The sequence below is a fragment of the Crocodylus siamensis genome, chromosome 1, assembly GCF_052110815.1.
Source record: "Crocodylus siamensis isolate JL-2025a chromosome 1, ASM5211081v1, whole genome shotgun sequence".
In the NCBI taxonomy this organism is placed as follows: Eukaryota; Metazoa; Chordata; order Crocodylia; family Crocodylidae; genus Crocodylus; species Crocodylus siamensis.
In genome coordinates this window covers 132,366,575-132,377,996 of record NC_143395.1, presented here as the reverse complement: position 1 = coordinate 132,377,996, position 11,422 = coordinate 132,366,575, and the positions used below count along the sequence as shown (strand labels likewise).

Below are 11,422 nucleotides of genomic sequence, written 5' to 3'. Positions count from 1 at the left end.
AGTGAAGAACGCTGTGGGCTTTAAAAGGAAAAAAAAAAATCAAGTAATTTCCAAACAGAGCTTTTGGTTGACTTTAATTAAATACATTCTTTAATCCCTCCACCCCTCCCTCCCCTGGACCTTAGCTATTTTCTTGCCCTACCCAAGCCTCTAAATTTTGCAGCTGATATTTGATAAGATACTCTAAGAATCCAGCCAATGCAGTAGCTTTATTTTTCAACAAAACTATTATATACATTTGAGTTAAAAAGAAAAAAAAAAAAAAACCACAGGAAAAACAGCAAAGAGCTGTACCCACATTTGGTGTCTGCTTCAATTATAGTCTAAAGTTCTCTATCCCTTATCAACCCCCAGAGGAAGGGGAATAATGCCTATTTTCTCAAATACTAACAGCTAAAATATTTAATTTGGTGTTCAAGGGAGGAAAAAAGGCCACATTCTACAATGCAATTTATAAACATATACCAGTAATTTATTACCTATTAGGATGACAAAAACTACCATATTCAATATAGCTTACAGAGGAACATAAGTGTTCTGTTTTACTGGAGATATGGGAAATGCAAGTGTCTCTAAATGGTTCATGCATGTATTCAAAATGCTGTACAAGCACGTGTTCCCACAAGTTCTTGCAAAAGCATATGCAGCTTCTCTTTTTTCACATATTTTAAACACCCCCTTTTATTGACAGGAGTCTAGGCACAGGCTCTCCCACACTTTAAAACCATCTGATAGGGTGTGTATGATGCTACAAGATCTTTGCTACTTTGTGTCTGTGGCACAGATTTCAGGATGGTCTGAGCAGGGAGAGTCTCCTTTCTCTGCTCAGCTGCTACATGGCAACCCACTGTTGTGGTTCAGTGGGAGAATCCTTGTCTGCCACATGGGAGACCTGGGTTTAATTCCTGGACACACATATAACTACAACCATTGAGGCACTGAACATCTGGACTTGATCTGGCTTTTGGATCCTCAGTAGCCTAAAGAAGGGGGATAAAAGGCCTGTGCAGCCTCCATTCCTCCATACTCCTGCTCAGGTCTGTGTGTTGAAGGTCCTGGTGACTTCTCATGCATATACCACAATACAGGAGAATCAAGTTGTCTACAATATGGCACAAGGTCATGGGAGTTAACTCCATGACTAATTCAGCTGTTTTATGCTGGCTATTTTCAGGTGCACATGAATAAAAAGGCACACTTACCCTCCTCTCTTCTTAAATGAAGACTATACAAGCATAACCTTCCAACACTGCTCCATGCCTGCTGGCTTAGTGCATAAAGGTCTATGGCAGACTCAGCTCATAGTAACAAGTCTATACGCTTAACCAATGGTGGTGCTGTAGGATATTGCTAGTTTTGAGATGGCAATTAAAGAGCTCACCAGAAATAAAATTACAAATCTTTAAGAAAAAGCAGTCAAGTAATCTTTATCCATTTACACATTTCTTTTCCAATGAGCCAGTGTTCATAATGTTAAAAAGTGCACATTTTGAAGGCTTGTTTCAATATTACAAATGTCTCTGACCTATATATTTTAGCAGCGCCATGCATGACAGTATATTTAAAGGAACTCAGTATTTCCATTACTGACCCTGTTTTTCAAGAGTTTATAATGAAAGTACAAAAACTAGCTCTTGACTAAAACTTAGTGTGCATTGTGTCTTAGGCATACTATTTCTTTTTGAATATTTGGATTTAAACCTGTTCAGACAGGTTAGTGATTTCAGACTTTTTGGCGCTCATTTTCAAAACCATATGAATTTTAAACAATGAAAGTGAATCAACAAATAAAGAACCCTCAATAACATGAGCTCCACAAACCATTAACCAGGTCCTCTTGTTGTTAACAATCTATGGATCATTAAGTGAATAACGCATTTATTGCGATTTTAACAACTGTTAACATTAATGAAGATCATCACACAGAACAGTACTTTAGAGTAACCTGAATGGTCTAAGAAACATACTAGAACAAGAAAGTTCAGAGTTAGAAATAAATATTATAGCCAAGTTTTCTAAAGCACCTAGTGAGCATAGGCACTCAATTTTGGGAGCTTTAAGTGAAGACACCTTAAAAGAGCCTGTTTTTCAGAAAATTCAGATATTAGTTTAGCTCCCCAAACCTAGCCACTTTTTAAAAAGTCCTAACCACTGTTTTTATAAAAGTAGGGCTGGAGTAACCAGGAATTACAGCAAATTTACCAGATGTTGTATCACTCAGACTGGGTTCTTTACTACAATAAAGTCAACAGGAGCAAGCTGAAGGGCTACCTCTGAATTTTCTTGCTTTGGTTAGCTAAAAAAGTTAGCCTGTTATCATAACAGCATTAAGTTCATCAGAAAAAAACCACACATTTCTGTGTAGAAGTTCTGCAAGCTTTTTTGATCTCATCCGTTATGCTCTTATATAGACCAGCATTTTGGTATATCCATCGCCAGCAACGGACATCCTGTTGGGAAAATCCAACTCCAGGTGTGAAAGTTATAGCTGAACCAAATGACGAACAAAAGTTCCAATATTCAACTCCAACTGGAATGAACAATTTCATTCAATTCTTGTTATGAATTCGTAAGAGCTCTCTACACCTGCAGTCTTTTTGAAACACAAGGCACATATAAGGAAGTGGACATTTCAGCAAGGAGTGATTGTCTGAAAATAACTGTCCACAAGAATCCTCAATCCAGCACACAAGTATTTCTGCTGTCCCATTATGCCACGTCCTCCAGATAATCTGCACCATCACTTAACTGAGAAATAGTAAGATCCTGTGTTATATCGTCAAGCTAGAAGAGAAAATAAGTACAGAATAAATTTAGAAATCTGACTAAAACATATATGAAGTTATGCAGTCCTACAAAAAGGGTGCTTTTTAGGTTAAGGGCCAAGGGGTCAAGTTCTTTGAAATGTAAAGCCTTCCATCCCCAATGAAGTTGAATAACATACATTTCTGGGATTCAGTTTATAATGACAATGCTTTTACTTTATCAACTAAAACAGTAAATCAGGCCAGGAAAAAAAAAAGCAGATTAAATAGAATAAATTCCAACAAATACATTTTAACAGTTTTAAAAAATTCACAAAGATATAATTTTGGAGAGCAAATCTGCTGTTTGCATGCAGACTGCAATTTTATAAACATAGTAATTCTGCTTGCAATAGCAGCTCTTTGACTAGATATTGAAACTTACAAAAGAATCACCCCAAAAGACCCTATAGTTTCCTAATTTATAAAGGGCAAAAGAAATTAAAGGTGTGGAAATACGACAGCCAGCATCTCTTTCCCCTGTTCCCTTCCCTCAGTTATTCAACTCAATTGGGGACAGTAAAAGAACACTTGCACAGGCAAAGACAATAATTCAACTTCTCAAATGTCAACAAACTTAAATCCTTTTACATGCCTACAAACTAGATCATGGCTGTTTAACTGGCAGCTGTCAGGCCATATGCAGCCTGAAGGATGAAACTGTGGCCCCCAGGCTCCTGGTCCAGGCACCACTCACCCTGCTGCTCAAGTCTCTGGGCTCCCCAGCTCTCCTTCAGCTTCTGCTACCTGTCTCTGCCCCTGGGGACATGGTGGGGCAGCCTGGCCAGTGAGGCTGATGGGTCCTATGGCTGGAGGCTGGGGGAAAGCCAGTGTGCTGGAGCACCAGGGATGGAGGGAAGGGACATAAAAGAGTAGTTCTGTGGACCCAAGCCACTCAATCTAGATAGTCTTGAATGACACAGTAGATCAAGTTGCCTAATGATTAGATCATATGGTTAATTTTATCCAACCTTATATTAAAAGATAATGGTTGCAAGTGACAGTTTAATGGCAAAACTATAACTGCTTGTGCCAAAAGAATCTCTAGCAGTACAATATGACTACAAAAAAGACACAAATCTATGCAACACAAGATTAAAAGCATGACCACACAAATAAAGCCTTACTTTATCACTGGCATTGAGGTCTTCCATCTCCACAGAAATTTCTTCTATATCTTCTCCAATACTGACATCACTTTTCTCTGAACGGTGACTGATACTAACAAAGAGAAAAAAGTATTAGGTAGATAGAACTGGACTTTTTTCTGATGTGTAATAATCTCCTCTACTCTCACACAACTTTAAAAGAAAGACTGTTTGTATTTAAATCACTCAACACTGAATTTTAAAAAGAAAATTAAGTTATAGAATCTATTTTTAAAACTGAATTAAGCTGTAGGAATACTGATTTAGATTCTAGTACTGCCTATGGCTTTATGCTGTGGGATCAGGGCACTGAATGTTATGTTGAATTCCTTACCACTTTAGAAAAAAATGCTAATTATAATGTTAAAAAAAGAAGTTATAACACTGTATTGCTCCCAAAGGGGCATTTTCTCTTAAAATCTTAAAGCTTATCTGTATCCTATAGATAGTAACGTATGAAGTGTTCACGTTCATCCAAAGTTTTCCAACTTTTTAAATAAAGTTGAAAGAAGTTCAAAGACATACAGAAGATAGCACTATCAAACTGAGATATTATTGAGCTATCTCTGTTCTAATAGAAGTGTGTAATTGTGCATCTTTACAATGTATTAAATATTAAGCTAGAACCACCCAAGTATTTTTCTTCTTACCTGTTGAAATCATCAGCATAATCATCTTCATCTCCAGCTCCTAAATAATAAAAAAGTATTTTACTGATGAAAACAGATTCTCTCTGCAAGAAATGCAAAGTTCCAGTTACATTTCTGCATCAAAATACAGGGTTTACTAATAAGCGAGAACTAGCAGTAAATATAGATCTTATCAACACTGGGGGGCAAAAAATCAAGTTCACATAAGAATTAGCTAACCTCAATCTCTTTTCTGAATCTAAACATCAACATCAGTGTTTCTCAAATCACTGTCCATGAACTGCACTGACACCCACGCTTTTCAATTAAAAGTTTGAGGAGAAGGGTACACGGTGATCTGCAAGAAATGTTGATGGTTACAAGTGCTCTACGGTCCAAAAAGTCTGGAAATCACTGCCTTAAGTTAAGGCCAACCTTTTGGGATGTTGGCTACTGAGCTGAAAGTCAAACAATTTATAGTTCTTTTTGGGCACATCTCCAAGATGTTTACTGTGCAGCTAATTAGTCAACTGTGCAGTAAATATCTCAGCTTCTACACATGGGTCCCTATTAGGCCAATGTAAATTAATTTACTCTGCAGTGGGATAGTAGTAAATACAAGTACTATCCTGCTGCAAAGTAAAAAAGTTCTGCAGCAGTCCACATGTAAACACTGACCCAGCTGGCTGGGGCATGAGGCTGCTTCAGTGTGGGGGCTGCCTGCAGGCTAGCCCCATGATGAAGCATCCCTGTGCCCCAGCCAGTCCCTCTGTGGCATGGTGAGCCAAGAGCAGCAGCCCCAGGCTAGGAGGCTGGCCTTTAGGGCCCCCTGCCAGCCAGGGCTGCTCTGAGATGGCTTATGTGCTGTGCATGAATAAGTTATGGAGCTTATTGCTCTGCAGTTAATTGCTCCCAGGCACGTGTTCAAATGGTGTGCCCAGGAGCAATAAACTGTAGAGCAATAAGCTCTGCAGTTTATTCATGCACAGTAATAGCATGTGTAGATGCATCCTATGGCTGTAAATTTGTCGTCAATTAAATTAGGACTTCATCCTATTAAAAATGTCAAAGGCACAAGTGCAATTATGATCCTAATTCCCACTGCAACCCACTAAAATTAATTACCTAATTAATATTTATATTTTGAAACTTTCTCCCCTATATCCTTTTAAAAATGACATTTTCAAATTAATATCCATTTTAGAACACAATTCTGAACTATGAGAACAGTAATTTAATATGTGGATTTGTCACAGAGTAGGGAACAAGGACAACCAGCTACTGTTATGGTATAATGCACACAACTGAAGAATTAAATACTGTACCTGAAATAACACTAACAGCAAAAGGGAACAATATTTCACAGCAGCTCTATGCAGATCCACTGCTTTACAGGACAGATTAGTTGCTCTTACTTCAGGCTCCCCCTGGTGGTTCTAGTTAGCAGCATCATTGTACCAGACTAAGATGTAAAGTTATTACCAAAATTGAAATATCAAATGGCCTGTTTCTGTTTTATATGGCATACAGACATCCTAACAGTATACTGAAATTATGTGCACCATATAACAGACCACACAGTACTGTCGTAACTTAAGGAAGAGTTCCAGTGACAGATAATAGAAGACTAAAGGTTTTGACTGGTTATCACTGTTTCAGAGTCTCAGAATTTCTCTCAGGAGCTGAGCTAGAACTTGCAACTAGGACATTCAAGTTTTCTTGCTCCAACTATTACTTACCCAATTCAAGCGATCCAAGTTTTGCATTGACCAACTGCAGATCTTTCAAAACAGAGTTTCTATTCGAGTCTATAAACAAAAATATCTGAATTATAAATTGAACACGTTATTCTTTGGTATTGAGCCTCTACTTAAACATACCCAATCACCAGCTAAAAGTAGTAACATTTTTCCATATATGCAATAAGCCAACTGTGCAAACACTTAGATATGGTAAATAACTTTATATATGTGGACAGTCCAGTTTAGGGCAGCAAGACTGGTCATTTATTTTCACATTGCAGTACTCAGTCAGTTTCCTTTGATCCACCAAGATAATACCCCCAAATATATTTATTTTTGCATTGTCTGTGAAAAAATATTAAGTCTTATTTTCAATTAAAATGACTGGTGAAGCTTTATGAAGCTGTTTTGTACATAAATCACAGAACATAGCTAAAGTAGGTACTTTGATTTAAAAACAAAACAACACAAAAAACCTCCTTAACAAATCCTGATTGGTATAGGTTGACAGCTAAAAATCCAGGCAAGAGACCCTTCCTACATCATACTGCCTGAAAGAATATGGGATGATGAAATGACCCCCCCACCAAACCAACCAAACAAACAAACATTGTAACATACATTACAGCCACAAGGAGGCAGAGTACTAGCTTATTATTCACCCTTATACCTAAATTTCTTTTATTAAAAAACTGAAAAGTACTCTCTACTTCACTTGAGATAGAAAAGGACTTAAATATCCCCACTTACTGTCATGTTCCTTTAGTGAAGGCGCTCCAGCTAGGGAGCTTAATCCACTTTTCAGAGGTGGTACATCAGAAAGAGATGCTATGTTTCGTCCTTGTTTGTTGGGCTCATTTTTCCTAAAGAGGGAAATAATTAAGACTATACATGTGACTTTTTTCTACTGTCCTTAAATATGCAAACAACTAAAAAGAAATACTGTCTTCACCAAAACACAGGCAGGGACTATTTATTCTACAATCTAAAAAATAAAAAAAGGGTGAAATATTTCTACTGGGTCATTGCTGAGGCAAGTACTGAGCAAGAGATTCACTTCTCACCTATGCAAAGATTGCTGCCTGGCTTTTGTTACAGACAGATCTCCTGCAACATCTTCAGTGTCACTATTGTTATCAGGGGGCCTTTTGTTACCCCCACAAATAAAATGGAGCAGAAAGGGGAGGGGAGGAAAAAAGCAAGCATAAATAAATATATCAACCCATTCCTGCTTTATAACCAAGATGAGATTTGCTTAGCAAAATTTGTATCTCTATGAAATCATGCCCCTGACATTAAAGCAAAATGAATTTATTTCATAACATTAAAATCACTTTACGTGAATTTCATATGTAGGAACAGAAATACTAAATACTAAGCTAACACTTCAATTATGAATATAACATTATGAAAAGTGCAATAAAGCTAAAATTAATCTTCAACATTCCCCAAAGTGTATTCATTTCCAAGCTGTTAGTGACCTTTATATATGGTACCTATTGCTCATCCAACAGGATGATTATGGACAGAATTTTATTTTGCACTTAGGCTTTAAATATGTTGGAAGACTAAGTAGGGTGGGGAGGGAAAGCAGGGGGAAAAGAGGAATGATGCTGGAGGGCAACAACAGACAGAGTAACGAGGGGAGCAACCAAGCAGAAGCCTGGGGGGGGTGCAACTTAACTTCTTCCAAGCCACAGGGCAGCCCATGGGACACCAGCTGGAGAGTCCTATATTCATAGATGCCAGGGTTGGAAGGGACCTCAACAGATCACCGAGTCTAAGCCCCTGCCTAGGCAGGAAAGAGTGCCAGGGTCAGATGACCCCAGCCAGATGCCTATCCAGCCTACTCTTAAAGATCCCCAAGGTAGGGGAGAGCACCACCTCCCTTAGCAGCCCATTCCAAATTTTGGCCACCCTTACTGTGAAGAAGTTCTTCCTCATATCCAGCCTAAACCTGCTCTTCGTCAGTTTGTGACCATTGTTCCTCGCCACCCCAAGAGGTGTCTCGGTGAACAGAACATCCCTGATCCCTTGCTGCATCCCCCTAATGAACCTGTAGGTGGCCACAAGATTACCTCCCAGGCTACTCTTGCGGAGGCTGAAGAGGTCCAGGTCCCCCAGTCTCTCCACAGGGCCCGTCCTGTAAACCCCCAAACATATGAGTGGCTCTCCTCTGGACCCTCCCAAGTCTATCAACATCCTTCCTGAAGTACGGTGGCCCAAAACTGGATGCAGCACTCCAACTGTGGTCCAACCAATGCTGCACAGAGGGGAAGCATCACCTCCCTGAATCCACTTGTCATGCATCTGCTGATGCAGGACAAAGTGCGGTTAGCTTTGCTGATGATTTCGTCACACTAACGACTCATGTTCATCCTGGAGTCCACCATGATTTGGAGATCCCCTTCCGCTGCTGTGCTGCTGAGAGGGTCACTTCCCAGCCAGTAGGTGTGCTAGATATTTTTGTGCCCTAGGTGCAGCACTCTGCACTTGTCCTTGCTGTACTACATCCTACTGTGTACCACCCACTTTTCTAACCCGTCCAGGTCTGCCTGCAATCGTCCCCTACCCTCCAGAGTGTACACTCCACCCCACAATTTAGTACTGTCTGCAAACCTAGACAGAGTACACCTCACACCCACATCCCAATCACTGATGAAGATACCGAAAGTACAGGTCCAAGGACTGAACCCCGCGGGACCCCATTACCCACATCCCTCCAGGTCAATACCGACCCGTCTACTAAACTGCAGATACACCTACACCATAACATTCCTTTTTGAAGGAACGGCCCTGAAAATAATTTCTTTATAGCCTTATTAATTAGCATTTTGCCAATGCATTTACTAAAGTTTAGACAAACAAAAAACACCTTACTTGCTACAAAGGCTGCTAATTATAGAAGTCATATTCTAAAATAATAAAGGGCTTAGTCTGTCCGTCTGTCTATAACATTTTTGGTCAACTACGCATATGCTGCCAAAAGGGCAAACAGCAATCGGCTTTGCAGGCCTGGGTGGGGAGGCAGCCAGGGGGCAGAGGCAGGTGCACACGCACCCACCCAACAGATGGCAGGGAGGGGGAAGCTTTGGGGACAGAGGGGAGGCAGGGAGCCAGAGGGAAGCCCGGCTCCTCAAGGGAGGTGGAGGCGGGCAGTGGCTGGAGGAGGTGGCAGTGGCAGTGCAGGGAGTGTTTACACGGCCAGCCCTGAAGGGTGAAAGGGTGGCGAGGGGAAGCAGGGATTGGCCATGTAAATGCTCCTTTGTTATTTTAAATCTGTCATGCATGATGGACAATTGGCTAGTATTAAAGATAAGAGTCTATGAAGGTATGTGGAATAGATAAGGAAATGATCTGAACTAAAGATATGTAGTTTGGAAAACCCAGTTCACTTGATAGATTAAGATTTATCCTGCATTAGGCAATTCCAACTTTTGCTGCTTAAAGATTATTTTCTTGGATGCTCGTATTTTTATTTTATCAATATTATTTTAATAAGTGGTAGTGACATAAATCTATCTTGATGCCATTTCAGGATGCAATGTTTGATTCAATCTATTGTCTTTCAAGCATTTCCAGGTAGGAAATTAAAAAGTATTTATTATTCAGGGATAAATTCAACTTAAGCTGCTTTTGAATAGCTTATTACATTTTGCCTGCTTGTGTAATCCTGGAGGAGAAATGTTGTTTCCAAAACTTCATTAATAAAAACGGATGAAAAAAGCTAATACCAATCATAGAAAATTAGTGTTTGGAAGGGACCTCAGGAGGTCACCTAGTTCAACCCTCTGCTCAAAGCAGAAACATCCCCAACTAAATCATCCTAGCCAAAGCTTTATTTAGTTGCGTCTTAAAATCCTCCAAGGATGGAGATTTCATCACCTCTCTGGGTAGGCTGTTCCAGTGTTTTACTACCCTCCTTGTGAGAAAATTCTTCCTAATATCTAACCTAAACTCCCCTTGCTGCAACCTGAGACCATTGTTTCTTGTTCTGTCATCTGCCACCACTGAAAACAGTCTGGCTCCGTCCTCTTTCGAACCCCCCTTCAGGTAGTTGAAGGCTGCTATTAAACCCTTCTCAGTCTCCTGTTATCTAGACTAAGTAAGCCCAATTTCCTCAGTCTTTCCTCCCAAGTCATGTCCCCCATCCCCCTCACCATTTTTGTTGCCCTCTGCTGGACTCTCTCCAATTTGTCCACAGCCCAAAAGGGGCCCAAAACTGGACACTGTACTCCAGATGTAGCCTCACCAGTGCTGAAAGGCAGGGAATAATCACTTCCCTTAACCTACTGGCAACACGCCTACCAATGCAGCCCAGTATGCTGTTAACCTTCTGGGCAACAAGAGCACACTGCTAGCTCTTACTCAACTTACTGTCCACTGTAACCTTCAGGTCCTTTCTGCAAAGCTGCTGCCTAGCAGTCAGCCCCCAGCCTGTACATGGGACTGTTTTGTCCTAAGTGCAGGACTCTGCACTTGTCCTTGTTGAACCTCATGGGATTCCTTTTGGCCCAATCCTCCAATCTGTCTAGGTCACTCTGAATCCTACCCTCCAGTGTATCTACTACTCCCTGCAACTTGGTGTCATCTGCAAACTTGCTGAGGGTGCACCATCTTCCAGGTCACTGATGAAGACTGTGGCAGGGCTGGTAAAGGAAAGGAGAGAAAGACCCCGCTTGCACCCCAGCCTGAATCATTCGAGCACCTGAGACTTACCCAGGCACTCAAACCAGCGCAAAGTCGGAAGAGTTGGGGTGAGTACCTCACCTAGACTTGGCTGAACCAGGAAGCTTCACAGGGAGCGAGACTGATGCTGGCAATCTATGCTGACGTAAGTAAGGGTCCAGAGAGGGGGCAGGACCAGAACCTCACACGGGCTCTGCAGTTAAGCCAGGAAATAGCTGATCATGACTTGGTCGTTTCCCGCAAAGGGAGCACAAGCCTCAGCTGTGCAGCTGCAACTGCACCAGTGGTGGGATAGCCCACAAAGCCCTAGGAATTTGGGTTCAGCAGTGAACAGACAACAAAGCAAGCCAAGCATGAGATGGGTGAGGAGCAGCTGAGCTGCTCAACTTTCATTAGTCTTCTAAGCAGGG

The 11,422-nt window shown here is 40.8% G+C and overlaps 1 protein-coding gene across 2 annotated transcripts in view; it reads right to left on the bottom strand.

Moving 5' to 3' along the window:
* Window positions 1-447: 447 nt before the first annotated feature.
* The window catches only part of CEP43 (centrosomal protein 43), a 43,108-nt gene continuing 32,133 nt past the window's right edge, over window positions 448-11,422 (bottom strand). For both annotated transcript variants that reach the window (XM_090042891.1, XM_090042883.1), the window contains 5 exons: window positions 7,074-7,186; window positions 6,321-6,389; window positions 4,603-4,642; window positions 3,932-4,025; window positions 448-2,784 (listed from right to left, as the gene is read on the bottom strand). In XM_090042891.1, the coding sequence (XP_089899017.1) occupies window positions 2,710-2,784; window positions 3,932-4,025; window positions 4,603-4,642; window positions 6,321-6,389; window positions 7,074-7,186 (391 nt within the window). In that variant the 3' untranslated portion in view covers window positions 448-2,709. The remainder of the gene's footprint in view (window positions 2,785-3,931; window positions 4,026-4,602; window positions 4,643-6,320; window positions 6,390-7,073; window positions 7,187-11,422) is intronic.